The sequence below is a fragment of the Chelonia mydas genome, chromosome 1 (genome assembly GCF_015237465.2).
Source record: "Chelonia mydas isolate rCheMyd1 chromosome 1, rCheMyd1.pri.v2, whole genome shotgun sequence".
In the NCBI taxonomy this organism is placed as follows: Eukaryota; Metazoa; Chordata; order Testudines; family Cheloniidae; genus Chelonia; species Chelonia mydas.
In genome coordinates, this window is record NC_057849.1 from 146,044,024 (window position 1) to 146,062,576 (window position 18,553).

Genomic DNA, 18,553 nt, shown 5'->3' on the forward strand with positions numbered 1-18,553 from the left:
TCCACCAATGTGATATATGCCATCATGTGCCAGCAATGCCCCTCTGCCATGTACATTGGTCAAACTGGACAGTCTCTACGTAAAAGAATAAATGGACACAAATCAGATGTCAAGAATTATAACATTCATAAACCAGTCGGAGAACACTTCAATCTCTCTGGTCACGCAATCACAGACATGAGGGTCGCTATCTTAAAGCAAAAAAACTTCAAATCCAGACTCCAGCGAGAAACTGCTGAATTGGAATTCATTTGCAAATTGGATACTATTAATTTGGGCTTGAATAGAGACTGGGAGTGGCTAAGTCATTATGCAAGGTAGCCTGTCTCCCCTTGTTTTTTTCCTGCAAAACGCCCCCCAAGACGTTCTGGTTAAACTTGGATTATTGCTGTGCACATTGTAAGATGAGCTGTTGCCAGCAGGAGAATGAGTTTGTGTGTGTGGTTTTTGGAAGGGGGGTGTGTGGGGGGGGGGTGAGAAAACCTGGATTAGTGCTGGAGGTGACCCACCTTGATTATCATGCGCATTATAAAGAGGGGTTTCAAAGGGGGATGGGCTGTTGCCAGCAGGAGAGTGAGTTTGTATATGTGTGGGGGGGGGGGGGGGAAGAGTGAGAAAACCTGGATTTGTGCTGGAAATGGCTCTACTTGATGATCACTTTAGATAAGCTGTTGCCAGCGGGGGAGTGGGGTGGGAGGAAGTTTTGTTTCATGGTCTCTGTGTGTATATAATGTCTTCTGCAGTTTCCACGATATGCTATGCATCCGATGAAGTGAGCTGTAGCTCACGAAAGCTCATGCTCAAATAAACTGGTTAGTCTCTAAGGTGCCACAAGTACTCCTTTTCTTTTTACGAATACAGACTAACACGGCTGTTACTCTGAAACTCATATACAGTTGCCTTCAAGAATTCTTTTCCAATGTATTTTCTTGTGCCATCAGGAAATATGGAACAAGTTGCTGCCTTTTGAGCAGAGAACACAAACATGATCAGGGAAGCCAAGTGCCATGTATCTTATATGATATCCGTGCATTTGGCAGCCCTCTAATTCATTCCAACATTTCAGCTGGATTCTTGTCCATCTGCATTAGCTGAAGGAAGATGACAGATGCAGGCAGTTCCCCTTTTCGGCCAATATAGGCCACAGTTGCACTTTATGAGCAGGCAGACAGGGGTCTCATCTCTCTGTTCCCTCTGCTGGATCCGAGCCCAACATCAGACCCAGCTCACTCACACCCTCCTTACCCATCCTCCTTGCAGCCAGTTGCATACCAACACACATTCCCCAGTCCCAGCCTCTGCAGCCCAGGAAGTCAAACACCTTCTACCACCCAGCTGCCTTCTGCCTGGGCAGTCCCAGCACCCTCTATTACCCAGAAGCCTCCTGCCCCAACGTCCACCATCTACTTGCCATCCCAAAATGTCCAAGCTCCACAGCACCTTCTATTCCCCACCTTCCCTCACAATGACCCTAGAACAAATTCTCTCTCTGGCACCATCTACCCACTAGAAGTTCTCTGCTACCTAGGAAACCCCAGCAACCACTCATCTCCCAGTAGCTCCAGCACCACCAGTCTCCATTCACCTATTTCCTCAGCAACTCCAAGCAGAGACCTAGGCAGCTACCTTCCAGTTTCTTATTCGGACTCTTCTACTCATCTCCCCCTTGATAAGTTTGGTGAAGATCTATTAACTAGAAATGGCCACTGCTCAGAGCAGATTATTTTGACCACACACATACATTTACGGCTATAGACATACTATTTTCAAGTATGAACATTTGAAAAAAAAAAGTACAATAGCTGGAGCAGAACAAAATTTGGCAACTACGCATGATACTTTATTTAATTTTTTTCACACCCAGGGCTTCATTTTCCACTCTTTCAAGTTTTATAGTCAATTCAACCTATACGATATGAATGCAAATATTTAGGGTAAGTGCAATATAACATCTGCAGCTGGCCCCTGTCAACTGACTCAAACTCACAGGGCTCAGGCTATGGAGCTGTAAAATTGCAGTGTACATATTCGGGCTGGAGCCCAGACTCCAGACCCGAACGTCTACACTGCAATTTTATAGCCCACAGACCAAGCCCCATATCAGCTGACAGAGACCAGCTGCGGGTGTTTTATTGCACTGTAGACATATCCTTAAAGTACTTTAATTATACATGTCACAATGTGCTCCAGCTATAATGAAATAAGAACCAACCATTGTTATGGTTATATGCATAAAGGACCTGAGCGAAGTTGGAGAGTTTAACCTTTATGTTTAGAATTCCCCAAATTCTGATTGCTCAGCTTATGAACCATAAAGTTGTATTAACCGTAAGTATCAGCATACAAACAGTATCAAATTCCAATACCGATTGGAAACTAAAAGAAACACAAATCTAGACCAAACTATATTAGAAAAAACTGCTTCACATCAATGCTAATATCAATGGATTTAAACAAAATGAAAAGTCTGAGAAAAGAAATGATTACCCATCCTCTACTGATCAGTTATGACAGAGGTCAGAAAACCCTCAAGGAGCAATATTTCCAAAGTTCAGCATAACAGGTTGATTTGAGACTTGAAAGGTGGATTCTGTAGTTCAGCAAATAGGTTTGTTTGGCTGCCCATGATACAATCAGAGCGGATACAGTAGAAGATAAAAATTAGAGAATATATTAATTTATTAGTGAAGAGGTTTTCTCCTGTTTTCTTGTTTGCAAAATAACTTAGTCTATTTCAGATCATTCCATTAAAAACTAAGTGGAGTAAATGAAGTTTCCCTTACTCTCCCACACTTTTATAGCAATGGAGCAAATGCATTACAAATCAGAATTCAAGCTCTCACTTGGAGGTGAGAAAGAATCTAATAAGATATTTGGGGTTCATTCCCCATCCTGCTAAATACTCCTGCATAATCCCAATTAATATCAACAGTGATGGCATGGGGTGTATGTACCTCAGGCTGGCCGGGCAGCCAAGGGATTAATGCAGGAACTTTCAGCCAAGGCTTATTGGCAGCCTTACAGCAGCTGGGAGAATAAAACATCTGAGAAGCAGAGGGGCGGGGCTGCTGCCAGAGGAGCAAGCAGACTGGAAATGGAAACACGGGCCAGCAAGCAGAGAAGGCATGACCAGATCTAAAGGCTGGAGAAGCCGACAGAAACCAAGGTAGGTAGGAAGGAGCTCAGGGTACATCAGGAGGAGTTGTTGAGGACAGATTCCCCCTGTCTGGTTTAAGGGCCCTGATCTGTAACCAAATGGAGTGGGGAGCCTGGGTTCCCCTACCAATCCCTCAGGCTTAAAAACTGAAGGGTTTTCCAAATCCTGAAAGTACCAAATCCCACAGGAATAAGGGGAAGAGCCCACACACCTCAGCAAGACTAACCCACTTCATAGCCCAGAATTGGACTACCATGCAGACTCAGGCAAAAGGAGCTGACGGACCATCCTGCCAGATCAGGTAAACTCTGTGCAATGCTCTGTCTGACCAAAGGGGGTGCTGTTGCATGAGCACACTGGCTCAGAAGTGGCTACATGTGCAAAACCCTCATGTTACAAGTTTCTTGAAGTCATTTGACATGACCTCCCAAATTACTATCAGTCAAGTCTCCTTAGAGTTCAGCTCCCAAATAAAACACAGATGCACACTGTAGACTGGCAAGTTAAAATTAATTTTCCTTTCATGGCAAAGGCAGACTAGTTTCCCATGTTTTTCTTTTACTGTCTCTCACACTTAGTACAACACATTCAACTTCTTTTCATTGATTCCCCCCCACCACCAAAGTTTTGCATTTACTTTAAAGTAAGGTTGATCCACTCAATAAAGAACAATTAAAGATATGTTTTTATAATCCCATGATTTTACCTTCGCAGAGCACCAAAGTAACCAGTGCAATCTAGTCCTCATTATAATAGCCACGGTCCAACTGGAAATAAAGTCAGGCCACTACTTCTATTCTGGAAATATTTCTAGTTTTCATTTACGTAACTCTGGTATTTTTCAAAATGAGAATGATAAATAAGCACTCTGGGATGGCATTAGAAAGTGACACAGAGCTGTTACTACCTGTAATTTTTTTTTACTAGCTATCCTACATTTCTACTCATGTCAGACAGTGAAAAGAAACCACAGTAGCAGGTGTCACAAGATTTTCACCTTACTTCTTGATTTCAAAAAACCTCTCTCAACCACTTGCTTATTTCACTGCTACCATTACAAACATACCCCACACTTTCATAAATACATTTTCCTTCAAACTAAACTACATGTTCCATGTAGACCTTAGTTCAAAAAATGAAACTTATTTTGTCAATGGAAATAATATTTAAACTATTTCCTGGCAACACCAGAGCAAGATTTTTATTTTATTTTTTATACCAACAGGATTTTAAAACATACTCTCTCTCTCTCTCACTCTATAGTTCTGAACAGATTTCTCAGTAAAAAGCATAAAGAATTTAGTAGGTTTTGTCAAAGAATTAGTAATAAGTATTCAGTCTCAGTCAAAGCAGATTGAACAACTTCCACATCAAAAAGAATCATTATGAACTGTGTCAGATGCCCAAATTTCACACTGTTAAACATATTTGCTTTATTGACGTTTTCCTACAAAGCTATTTATGGACACGAGTTCTCATTTTATGACATGCTCGGCAGAAAATATACTTGTGAAAGAATATTACACTTGACATTTAATTTTGAAACAACAGTTGGCTTCCCAGTGGGAGTTTTGCCTGTGTAAGAAGTGCTGAATAGGGCTCTTGAATATTAAATTCACCACAGATATTTTTCAAGGGAGGACACGAATTCTGAAGTGTAAGGGCTACCCAAGCAATTCCCTTGTTTCTAAGGTAAAGTGCTGCTTGGTAACAATACAAGGAAGCATAGTAATATTATATCTTATTGTTTTCAAATATCCTATGCAATTAGGAAGCTAATTTTATTTTTAGGAAATTAGGTCAACTGCTAGAGTGCCGGTTGTTTAAGGTAAAAGAATGAAAAAGTGGGATGATTTATTATACATACCTCCTGTTGCAGCTCTTCCCATTGAGTACTGAATTTCTCCAGTTTCTCATTGATCAATTCATCCAAGACTCCACCATCAGTTAAAGTCTGTGCCAGCTCCCGAATCTGATTGCGGTTATCTTCTGGATGTCGCATTAAGCTTTCCAAAGACTAAAAAAAAAAAAAAAACCTATAAAGATCATGATTTGTTCTCCTTTTTCTCAGACCAGCAGAAAAGTCTGAAGAGCACTCATCTCTCATTCACGTGTAAGAGAGAAACCCTCCATTTCAGACACAACTGAAGTGCAGACATCAGATCAAAGTATCAAACAATTTCATATTTATGCCACAAAGTACTCTTCACTATGCATTACTAAAATCATGCTTTTGCAACTAATGCCTCAAGTCTAGCATAGTACTTAACCTTAAAGTTGCTTAAATTTAAACATGAATAATGCCGACTTATTCTCTGCATCCAAGTAGGACAATAGCTCATGCCAACATGCCCATACCTCTTGGTGAAAAAATGTCTATTGAAATAGAAAATCAAAATTATATAAATAAAATCATAGCATCCTCCCTGCAGCTGGCCTGGATCAGCTGACTCGAGGCTGTGGAGCTTCGGCTCCAGGGCTGAAAGATTGCTGTGTAGATCCCGTGAGGGTGGAGGGTCCTAAAGCTAGGGCTCCAGCCTGAGCCCAAATGATTACACAGCACTTTTTAGCCCCACTGCCCAAACCACGTGAGCCCAAGTTAACTGACCTGGACCAGCCATGGCTATGCGGCAGGGCTTTTATCCTCATGTAGACAAACCGAAACATAATTCATAGCTAGCCCATTGCCTTCATACATAATGAATAAAGACTGAAAGGACCAGACCCTATGGATAAAATACAGACCCCACTAAAATCATTGATGGTTTTGCCATTGACTTCAGTGGGGCCAGGATTTCTAAGAGTTTATGTTTTATCCTCAACAACATACATGAGAAATCAGTATTTTCACATGGGATTACTCTATTCCATTGACATGGTAGTTATCAGCATAAAACATGCACACATATTAAAATCAAATTATGATTTGTTGAATCAAGTAGCACTTTGTGATTTTCAAATAGTCTGTTATCTTCCCAAATAGTTATGCAGATTTATGGTTTCTTTCATATGTAATGGAAGGTTTTTCAAAATGGTGTTGGTATAATGCAATATGTACCTTGATATTTTATATCAGTTAAGCCAGCACTTACATCTAATGCCTCTGAGATCTCTTCTGCACCTCCTTGGATATTTTCAGTTGCCCTGAGTTTCAGCTCCATCTCATTCAACCATTTCTCTTCTGCATCCAAGTAGGACAATAGCTCACGCCAACATGACCATACCTCCTGGTGAAAAAAATGTACATTTAGATAGAAAATCAAAATTATAAAAAAAATCATAGCTGCTTCTTCCTGGCATTAATCCCACCACATAAGGTCTGCCCTCTGAGTTGTCTCCCTCCGAAGTTCTCTGTTGAATCCTATACCCTCTATAATACCACATGCTACATTCTTTCTCCAACCTGAACGAGCAGATCTCAAAATTATGTTTGCACATTTACAGAACCACATTGATATCAATGGGCTCATCACAAGTTTTCCATTTTGTACCTAAATAGTTTCACGCTTCTTTAAAAAACAAACTGATCACGTCATTGTAGATAAAAGCAAAGTCAATCAGACATTTTTCAATCAATACATTCAAAGCACAGTTTTTCCAGAGTTTATTGGCATCTATGAGAGTTTCATGCATGTCTGGAGTGCTTTCAAGTGCCTGGTGCCTTCAACAGAAGGCCAACACAGTAGCAGGTAAGGAGAGTCTAGTGAAAAAAAAGTTGATTTTCATAGAATCCTCACAGTTACTCTGATTTTGAAAATGTCTATATTTTATATAATCAATATATATTTGTTTCCAATTTTCTTCTAAGCCTTTAAGATGTAAATTTTATTTAAAGATTTATTCTAGAAAAAGTTATATGGGTTAGCAATTTTCTTAAATCCCTTACTGAAAACAAATAATATGATGTTTCAGAGAAACAACACTTTCATCAGTTTCAACTGAACTATATTTTAGACACAACTTGATTCTAAGCCACATTGAATGCAATTGTTGAGGATTGCCTAGATGCTAGAATTTAAAACTGACTGCTAAAACATAAAATCCCCAACTTAATTATGTTATTCTCAGATAATTTAAAAATCTGCTATTTTAATATCATCTTCAGCTATCTACCTAAACAAAGGCACTGTAAGTAAAACACTCTGAAACTCCATAAACCTTACTATCCTTTCCAAGTTTAAAATATCTGTGGTAGGTTACTCTCCACTGTGTTTAGCCAGACATTGCCGAATATATAACTGTGCTCCATCAGGATAACTACTGTGATTCTGTGGTTAACTATGTTTACATCAACTTAATACAAGCACAGTTTATTTAGCATGACAGTAGTAATGGGGACAAAGATAAGAGTTTATCATCTGCTAATCCATCTGAGTAGTTATAATATTAAAGACCAACAAAACAGCTGACCTCCAGAGTTTTGCACTTTCCATTTAGCCTGCTGCAGAGCCGCTGGTAGTTTGTAATTAATATGTCAAGTTCCTTTTCTAAGGCCTCATGAGCTGCAGGTGGAGCTCTTGCTATAAAATTACTCACAGAGTCTGTGAGTAGCTTCACCTTCACCTCTTTCTGTGTGGCCTCCTCTTTTGCTCTCTGTAAAATAGAAGTAAATGATGGTCATGACTTTGGTCATGACTTGTGGAGAAGAAAGCAGAGTTCAAATAACTGCGTCACGATTCTACATAGGTTGAAAGAAAGAAGAATCAAGGATGTAATTCCCAACCATCCTGATATCATCTTTGATAGTGCAATGAAAATGTATTCATCTTGTTTTCATTTTGGAGGCAACATGCAAGTTTATCATGAATAACAAATAAATGTGTTACACAATATAGAACTACTGAATCTTTTGGAGCAGTGAGAAAACAAAATTTCAATAATATACTTGCTGAGAAAATGCTTCAGGCATCAATGCCGCAATACTTCGAATTACAGATTAAAACATATTTTGTGTTACTTCCAAATAAATTCAATTAACCATCTTTAACAGTGCACAGTCAGCTGGGGAGATTTAAAAAAAAAATCAGTTTTCTTTCTAGGACTCCAGTGATGTCACAGCTGATTTTCAAATTTAAGCTTCAGCGTGAGCATTCTTTGGATTGTCCCATCCATCCCCAGAATCAGCTGAGGAGGTAGGGAGAGAATCCCTCATGCAATAGCACTGCCTGGAGTAACAGCGAAGCATGGAAGGCTTGAGGTGTGAACATGGCTTGGTTTTGGAGGAAGATGCAGTAAGAAGTGAGCAGCGATCCCAGTGAGAAAGGTCAAACAGAAGTAAATGTTAGGCAATCACAAAGGACCACAGTTTAATAGGAAATTTAAAAAATAATTAAACCACATTTAACCACCAGGCTGCTCTCATTGTTACCCTACATAATCACAACAACTAATTACTTTTACCCTCATCTGTGCTCTCTTTCTCTCCTACTGTTTGTTACTCTCATTAGTTATGAGTTGACTTTCATTAGATTGAAGCTCCTTAGTGCAGGTAAAGTCTCTCCTTAGGGGCTTATAAAACACCCAGCAGAACGGGGTCCTGATTGTGACTGGTGCTTTTAGACATTACTGTGCCATTGCTAAAAATACTAAGGTAATGTTTATTTACATTGTACCATTAATGTGCTGGGTCCTTTACAGATATGTAAGACAACAGTTCCCTGCCCCAAAATGTCTCCAGATTGAGGCACTGATCCTGCAAAGACTTAAGCATGTGCTTAATAGTAAGCGTGTGATAAGTCTCAGTGGAGTCTTGAAACTACTCACATGTTCAAAGCTAAACACCCACATAATTCTTTTCAGGACTGGGACCTATGGGCTCAGTTGTACCCCACTGGAGTACTATAGATCTGCACCACCTCAGTGGGAGGTTCAAGAGGAACTCCTCCGGGAGCGTCTCAGCACAAAAGGAGGAACGTATCTCCTACAACATCCTTTCAGGAGGTTTTGGATGCTTCCCCCAATGCTCTGGGCCCCCTCCATGTGCCAATGGATAGGCAGGTGGGAATATACCTTTCCTTCCTACCTGCCTCTCCTTTGAGCCATGTTAGGCTGGGGAATATCTTTTTGCCCAGTAGTGTAGAAGTACTGTCAGGGTAAGTACAAGTCTTGTTTGTTAGAATTTGTATTCACGATATGATCAAAGCCAGGGAGGGAATGGCAATTATTCAAGTCTGTTTATATCTAGTCAAAAATTGCATGTTTTGTGTGCGCAGACTTCAGTAATGGTATTTTATTCTCTTATATTTGTATGAAGTATTATGCTAGGCCAAAAGCTGTGTCTGCATTTCACTGGGAAACTGACCCATTAGGAAATTTTACATAATTTTTCTTACTACACCTGTTTCAATGGATAGTATATCGTTAAAGTGCCATGAACTATTGTAATATAGATATTTCCACACATTAATTATGCCCCAATAGCATATGCTGACTTTTAATATTGGGTTACATTTCATTCACGGCAAACCACTGTTGTCCCATTTTGATTTCTTTAGGAATTTACATGGTTTCTTTTCGATCAGCTGGTAAAGAAAAACTCTTCTGCTGCAGGGGTACATGCTTCCAAACTTCCATAAAACCCTCTGCATAACAAAGAGATTTTTTTTAAGGCCAGAGAGACCATTATGATTATCTCTTGCATAACCCACACCGTAAATTCCTGCATCAAGCCCATGTCTTGCAGTGTATCTAGAGTATACACTAATAAATCATAAATGCACAACACCTGCATTCAATTCCTAAATGATTGTTTAACTATTACATTAAATAGAGAGAGACTATCAAACCAATTTCACCCTGATTTATCAAGTAATTATCTAGTGGTTAACTACTGCTAACAACTGATTCTTTGGAAATTATTGCTTAATTAAATTAATGCTCAGACTTCAAAGAATCTGAAATCCAATAAAGCAATGGGAAAAAACCAAACATACCCAAACCCTGTAGCAACAGAGTACTGTGAAGATTTAAATATCTTTCAACAGACTCTAAATTGAAACAAATTACTTTAAGCCACCTATCACTTCAAATTTCAGATTTTCAAACTAGATATAAAAAGCAACTCTTTTAAATGAGCAAACAGATTGTGTGCAGCGATGGCTTCAAAGAAGAGCTTCAGACATAAATTAAACAATTCAGTCTGCCTTTTACCTTCAGTTCCTCAACCGCTTTCTGTAATTCATCTGGTGTTTTATACTCAAAATCCCTCTCCAGGTATTCTTCTTCAGCTTGTGTTATCCATTCATGCATCTCAGACAAATCCTTTCGAAGACTAACAGTCTTATCCAAACCACCTTTTAGTGCTGCCTTCTTAGCATAGGCCTTTAAGAAAGAAGCATGAAATGGTATTTGATATAAGATTCTACTGCACAAAAATAAAGGTCATCATCATTGTAAAAAGTAAAAACTACAGATGCTAACACTGAATCAAATAAATATTGATTTTTTTTAAAAAGTTGAAGCCTAACAAGTATCTATTTTGAGTCACAAGGCACACAAAGTTGCATCTTGTTTAGCAGTAGCCCCAGAACAGATAACATTTCAAGTGGCCACATAAGATTTATAAAAGAGTACATGATTGCCCTCTGGCAATTCTCCCTTATCTACAAAGGTGTAGGTCACTCTGCATGCATATGTGGTAATCTTAGCTGATTTTCCTCACATTTTTTTAAAAAATGCCTGCAGTTTGAAATGCTTTTTATACGCACTTCTTGTATGTATTTAATAGCTATCATTGAATTTACTATGTTAAGAATGCCCATTGGCAATGTATACTTTGATCATCATCAGCACAGCTGATAGAATATCATGCAAGCCATAAAAAATAAAATAAAAAACCCCAATCATCCACAAGTTTTATCATCAAGAATTTAGAGGCTTTTTCCCTCTGCAGAATTTTAACTGGAATTTCTGTAAGCAAGCAGTACATGAGATATTAAAGAAAGCAGATCTTTAAAACAAGTTCTACATACATCAATATTGCACAATAAAAACAAACAACTAAAAGCTCCAAGGCAGGTTAGTGAAAGGGACCTCTTTGAGAAAGGACTGTGGAACTGGGCCAAGTAAGTGCTTTCCAAATTTCAAAGAAGCATACTACAACAGCAGTAATTTTTTACAAACTTGTTAACCCAACAGATATAATTAAACTATTCTGCAACAGCAAAGCCACTTACAAAATCCATGCCTCAATTTCTCCCTCTATAAAATGGGGATAAACATATATTCCTGCTTTTGTAAAGATTTTCGGCTGAAAAATCTCTAAACAGAGAGGGCAAAGTATTATTTTGTTAATCTGTCTCAGATATTTATCCATGCAATGGAAAGCTTTAAACTGTTCACTTTAAATAGCACTTTCTCTAAACCTCTGAATGGAGTTATATTTTGCAAGGGTAAGCACTGAGTTCTTTGAACTGGACTCCTTCTGTAGAGGATGATGGTAGTACAGTTTGTCAACAGAGTGTTTAGTGAAATATACCTCAAGTTTAAATCTGTTGCGTAACATACCTTACTTTCTTCGTTAAATATGGCTAAGAGTAAGTAGAACATGGACATTCAGTTCATCAAGTTGAAGGTTTGCTTTTTATGGCAGAGACATCAAATTCACCAGACAATTTTTTTTGTTTCATTCTCAGCATAAAAGGCAAGAAGTGCCCAGTGACAGAGGCGATGGAAAGGCATTGCATGGTTCACTCTCAGCAGCATGGGTAAGTGAAGTATGACAAGTGGTAATACTTGGCTAGAATCTAATTTTAAAACCTAAGGTACTTTGGTTTGTGTTAATTTAAATTACAGTTAAAAGTGTATGTATGGAAATCTGTAGAGTTTTCAGTCCCCATTCAGAATGCATAACACTGAAAAACAATCTTGGGCTGGTTGCTGACTATAGTCGCATTATTTTTCAAATTCTTTTTTTTATTTTTATAAAAGCAGTATGAGAGAGAAAGAGAGAGAGAGATCCATGGACAAGCTTTTGCGTTTCTTGGCGGGTCAAAAATATCTCAGGGTGGTGCTCAGGGCACGTTACCAGAGCGTGTGCTCTGTAAAGCTGAACAGTTCTGCCACTAGAAAAGGAGTACTTGTGGCACCTTAGAGACTAACAAATTTATTCGAGCATAAGCTTTCGTGAGCTACAGCTCACTTCATCGGATGCATTCAGTGGAAAATACAGTGGGGAGATTTATATACACAGAGAATACGAAACAATGGGTGTTACCATACACACTGTAACCAGAGTGATCACTTAAGGTGAGCTATTACCAGCAGGAGAGCAGGGAGGAAAAAAACTTTTGTAGTGATAATCAAGGTGGGCCTTTTCCAGCAGTTGACAAGAACATCTGAGGAACAGTGGGGGGTGGGGCGGGATAAACATGGGGAAATAGTTTTACTTTGTGTAATGACACATCCACTCCCAGTCTCTATTCAAGCCTAAGTTAATTGTATCCAATTTGCAAATTAATTCCAATTCAGCAGTCTCTTGTTGGAGTCTGTTTTTGACGTTTTTTTGTTGAAGTATTGCCACTTTTAGGTCTGTAATCGAGTGACCAGAGAGATTGAAGTGTTTTCCGACTTGTTTTTGATTGTTATAAATCTTGACATCTGATTTGTGTCCATTTATTCTTTTACATGGAGACTGTCCAGTTTGACCAATGTACTTGGCAGAGGGGCATTGCTGGCACATATCACATTCGTAGATGTGCAGGTGAATGAGCCTCTGATAGTGTAGCTGATGTGGCTAGGCCCTATGATGGTGTCCCCTGAATAGATATGTGGACACAGTTGGCAACGGGCTTTGTTGCAAGGATAGGTTCCTGGGTTAGTGGTTCTGTTGTGTGGTGTGTGGTTGCTGGTGAGTATTTGCTTCAGGTTAGGGGGCTGTCTGTAAGCAAGGACTGGCCTGTCTTCCAAGATCTGTGAGAGTGATAGGTCGTCCTTCAGGATAGGTTGTAGATCCTTGATGATGCGTTGGAGAGGTTTTAGTTGGGGGCTGAAGGTGATGGCTAGTGGCGTTCTGTTATTTTCTTTGTAGGGCCTGTCCTGCAGTAGGTGACTTCTGGGTACTCTTCTGGCTCTGTCAATCTGTTTCTTCACTTCAGCAGCAGGTGTGTATTGTAGTTGTAAGAATGCTTGATAGAGATCTTGTAGGTGTTTGTCTCTGTCTGAGGGGTTGGAGCAAATGCGGTTGTATTGTAGAGCTTGGCTGTAGACAATGGATCGTGTGGTGTGGTCTGGGTGAAAACTGGAGGCATGTAGGTAGGAATAGCGGTCAGTAGGTTTCTGGTATAGGGTGGTGTTTATGTGACCATCACTTATTAGCACCGTAATGTCCAGGAAGTGGATCTCTTGTGTGGACTGGTCCAGGCTGAGGTTGATGGTGGGATGGAAATTGTTGAAATCATGGTGGAATTCCTCAAGGGCTTCTTTTCCATTGGTCCAGATGATGAAGATGTCATCAATGTAGCGCAAGTAGAGTAGGGGCATTAGGGGACGAGAGCTGAGGAAGCGTTGTTCTAAATCAGCCATAAAAATGTTGGCATACTGTGGCCATGCGGGTACCCATAGCAGTGCCACTGATTTGAAGGTATACATTGTCTCCAAATGTGAAATAGTTATGGGTGAGGACAAAGTCACAAAGTTCAGCCACCAGGTTTGCCGTGACATTATCGGGGATACTGTTCCTGACGGCTTGTAGTCCATCTTTGTGTGGAATGTTGGTGTAGAGTGCTTCTACATCCATAGTGGCTAGGATGGTGTTTTCAGGAAGATCACCGATGGATTGTAGTTTCCTCAGGAAGTCAGTGGTGTCCCAAAGATAGCTGGGAGTGCTGGTAGCGTAGGGCCTGAAGAGGGAGTCTACATAGCCAGACAATCCTGCTGTCAGGATGCCAATACCTCTATGTTCTCTACGTATATAAATCTCCCCAGTGTATTTTCCACTGAATGTATCCGATGAAGTGAGCTATAGCTCACGAAAGCTTATGCTCAAATAAATTTGTTAGTCTCTAAGGTGCCACAAGTACCCCTTTTCTTTTTGCGAATACAGTCTAACACGGCTGCTACTCTGAAACCAGTTCTGCCACTGTAAGTAAGAAGAAAGCAATGCTCTTGATCTGTCAAGAGATGCTGAAGTGGATTCATTAAAATTCTATAAAGAAGAATGGATCATCTTTAATATTTTTCTTTAGTTTTCTTTATATAAGACATTCCAGAGTAAAGAAAGCGTGCTTTTTTCAGTTTGCGGGAATGGATCCTGATTGGTCACTCCAAATAGAATGATTTACAATGAACTAAATATAGAGATCCCTTTATAAAAATTGCCAATTTTAAGATAAACAAAAAAGTACAAAACAATCATTGTATTTCTGTGTTTTAAGAAAGTTTTAGAAAACTTCAGACCCTCTTGAGGTCAACAGTTTTAATATGTAAACATGGAGACTTGTTTTAAAGAGCACACAAACAAAAAAAGCTTAAAATAACCCAGATTTAACAGGACTAAAGATAAAACAAGTGAAACATTAGAAGAATACCTATTATACAATACTATACACTGTAAAGGATTATCTCTACTATGTAATGCCATTAGCAGTCATATTATACAAAGTGGTAACTTTACACTGACCACTGCTAGCTGTTTGATGCGTTTTCTTTATGGGTAAATATCACTGGTTCACCATCAACATTGTAAAAATAAAACACTTATCCTTTCAGGTCAATACTGCATACCACCTGTCCTTTACATTTGTGGGCACTTGTGACACTAATTTAAATGGATGGGTAGATATCAGTTATAATTCTAAGTTACTGAACTCTGAATACTAGAAGGACTTGATCTTGAGAAGCACTAGTCAGTATAATAAAATATCAGAAGCAAAAGAAAGTTTTTAATAAAAACTACCCAGTGCAGAAGTTTAGATGTTGGCAAATGGAAATCTTTTTTCAAAATAAGTGTATATCGTAAAGAGCTAATTTTACATCAGCAATAAGACGTACAGCTAGACTAAATTGCTTAGTTTAAGATATCTACTTTGCACACATTTCTACATGCTAGATAAACTTTGTATAATGGAAGGTTAATGAGCAAAAATGTCTAGATTCTCTCTCACATTGACTGGCTATGCATAGAGGGGGAGGAATTATGTCAATGAGAAATCTGAAAGTTAATTAAAAGAGAACCAGTCACAGCAAGAGAGTCAGTACCTGTTGGCAAATGTGTTCCCATTGAGCATTGAGTTCTTTTAGTTCTGTCTGTATTCTGGAAGCAAATTCGGGCTCTGCCTCATTCTTCATTTTCTTCCCAACCTCATTAATACTGTTCAAACTGGGCTGGATTGTCTGGATATCATTTACTAAGGCCTAAAGGAATAGTAGAAGGTTTATGAAAACAACACATGCAGATACTGTTACAGATACGCCATTTCTATAAAACTGTCCAATAAAGTAAGTGCATAAAATATTCTGCTACTGTGTGTGTGTTTGGTCCAGATCCCTGTTGAAATGACCACAATTAATAGACAATATTATGCAAAATACAGAGTAGAGGGAAGAACAGTCTTAAAATGAGTTTATAGGATTAGCTTTTCTATGCAAGATAAAAAAGAATTAATAACATTTATACAGAATTATAATATGGCATAATGTTTAAGAGGCATGGGGCTCAATTCTTCAGTATTATTCAGTGTTTTTGCATCACTCTGGTGCTACAAATGGTTTGTAAAGCCATCTTCCTTGACTATCACAGGAATTATCCCTCTGTGGGTGGCTGTATGCTACCCATCTTACATCCTCGTGGGGAGGCTTGAGTGATACTCTGGCAATTCCCAGCTGCTGGATCTGCCCATGGGGGTATAGTCATTTGGATGCAAATTAGATCAGCCCAAGGCTGTTGTAATTTGCACAAGAGACCAGCTCAGCCTCTAACCAGCTCTAATTCAGATTTCACTGAAATCAGTGGAAGTTTTATATTATCACTTGATAGGATTTGTAGTGGCATATCATAAAATGGCATAAAGTTACTTTTTCCATCTCTATCTGTTTCTGCATGAAGCAGAGCCGAGCCTCAATAGAGAAGTGGGACTAAGGTTCCTTCTCCCAAAACTGTACAAACTAAATTGAACAAAGCATAAAGTACAACAAAAGTAAAGTGAAAGAAAGGATTATGTTTAAAGCAAATAAAAACGGAGTCATGTAGAGGAATCAAATCATATACTGATTGTTTTCAATCATGGGCTCTGGTAGGATAAGTGAGGAATAGACTGCATAGGAAAGAAAGTCAATAGTGACAACAAGGCAAAGGAAATAGGTTTTGAGGAGGCCTTTGAAGAAAGAAAACAAGGATGTTTTGTCTTTTTAAGAAGGGCAGTGAGCCAAGTGAAGGGAGCAGTATGAAAACAGGCATGAAGGCAAAAGTAGAAAGAAGGAAGGAAAGAAGGAAGGAAAGAAGGAAAGAAAGAAAGAAAGAAAGGGAAAAGGTTAGAACAGCAAAGGTAGTGAGTTGAGCATGACAGGAGACTCAGCAGAAACTTAAACGCCAGAATGAGCAGATTGAACTTTATGGAGAAAGAAACAAAAAGCCAGAAAAGAGACATGGGGGGGGGGTGGGGGGGACACAGTCATAACAGAAGAAGAAAAAGGTAATTTCAGCTGCTAAATATTGGATAGCTTAAAGAAGGGAGACTTGAGAAGGGATCATCATATGAACGAAGGCTTTTGAAGTGGGAGTGAAGAACAGAAATAGAAGAGGAAGGAACAGATTGCAGAAATGTTATAAAGTGAGAAGTGACAAGATTTGGTCTGAGTCTGAATATTTAACCAAAGATCACTAAGAATGCCAGGGAGGACAGCAAAGCTTCTCACATAATGGATATGGTGAGGAGAAGAAAAGTTTGGACAATGATGAGAATTTCAGCTTTTTAATGAAGTGTTTGACTTCCGAAGGAGTTATTTTTATACACTTGCTACAAATTTAGGCCCATAGACTCCAGTGGAATTACACTGAATTTACAGCAGTCTAAGAGATACAAATCTGGCTCTCAACTTTGTGTCTCCTACTTCCATGAAATGAGAAACTACCACAAAATGGCAACAAGAAAAAAAAGTAAATGATATCTTGGGGGCAACGTATGCTCTCACCGTATTATGATTATTATTTATTTTATTTACAGTAGCACTCATTCAAGTGCCAGGTACTTTTTCAAATACTTAAGAAGGGAGCTCCAAGGAGCTCACAATGTTTCAAACTTTCTGGTTTTGTCCAGCCTGGACATACCACAAGGATACAGTATTACAGCATCCATGTTACTCCCTTTGTACATTCAACTTCCTCTTTTTTTTCAGTATTTCCTTCAAAGCCAGGACATTCAGTTTCATATACATTGCATAAACAAAATCAATAGCGATTCAGTTTTAAATGTATTTCTAGGTAGGCAAAGTTTGGGTCGATTCTTCTTCTAAACACTCACCCAGCCACATACACACAAAAAATCCAGTACACAAGAACTACTTACTGTACACTGTTCAAGCTGTTTTTCCAGTGCTTCTGAGTCACCGAGGGCAGGCCACTCTTCCTTCAGAAAAGCATCCACTTCAGCCATCCATTTCTTCAGGGTTTTAGTGTCATTCTGTTTGTTAAAAACAACAATCTATGGTATGCTACAAGCACTGACTGATGATAATAGAATTCGTCATGGCACTATCACTAAACTTCAGCACAAAATAATTCTAAAATTAGGAAGAGATCACAGCACTTTGAGCAATGCAAACAAGCAAATACATTGGGGGTGGGGGTTGCCTTTCACCATTTGGCCTGCATTTTGATCATTTTAGTCTTAGCATTTCTTGTTTTCAGGAATAAACAGGTTGGATTTTGTTTCTCTTATTTGTTAATGGTAAGAATACAAAAACCCTTTCCCTCATCCTCTTTTGAAAACAGCAATAAGAAGAATGAGAATACCACCTTCCACTTATATATCACCACTTCTGAGGGTCTCCAACTATTTAAAATTGTCCTTTAATTGCGGTTCACCATCACTTTAAGTTTTCTTAAACACAATTATTGAAAAAAAAAGACCATCTTATTTCACTAACTGAGAGGCCACAATGTAGAAAAACTGCCCCTGAAAAATACAGATGGAGTACTATGTTTACTCCAAGGTTACCTGCAGCGGAGATCGATACAGAGCAGGTCTACACTGCATCTTGAAGCATGCTTCCCAGAATGAGTAGACAGACATGCACTAGCTCTGCTCAAGCTAGGTCACTAAAAAAAGTAGTGTAGCCGGAGTAGTATGGGTGGCAGTTTGGGCTACCCACCTGAGTACAAACTGGCCCAGATCCCCTGGGTACATACTTAGGCAGCTATTCCAACCCACCATCTATGCTACCCCGGTAACATTACTATTT

The 18,553-nt window shown here is 39.0% G+C and overlaps 1 protein-coding gene across 8 annotated transcripts in view; it reads right to left on the minus strand.

Annotated features, from left to right (window-relative positions):
* DMD (dystrophin) overlaps nt 1-18,553 on the minus strand; it is a 1,912,888-nt gene that overhangs the window by 1,157,850 nt on the left and 736,485 nt on the right. For 7 of the 8 annotated variants that reach the window (XM_043538015.1, XM_043538014.1, XM_043538013.1 and 4 more), the window contains 6 exons: nt 17,659-17,772; nt 15,353-15,508; nt 10,307-10,477; nt 7,568-7,750; nt 6,250-6,384; nt 5,025-5,174 (listed from right to left, as the gene is read on the minus strand). In XM_043538015.1, coding sequence (XP_043393950.1) covers nt 5,025-5,174; nt 6,250-6,384; nt 7,568-7,750; nt 10,307-10,477; nt 15,353-15,508; nt 17,659-17,772 — 909 coding nt within the window. Of the gene's footprint in view, nt 1-5,024; nt 5,710-6,249; nt 6,385-7,567; nt 7,751-10,306; nt 10,478-15,352; nt 15,509-17,658; nt 17,773-18,553 lie in introns of those variants that run through there. The other variant, XM_043538020.1, reaches the window with a different exon arrangement.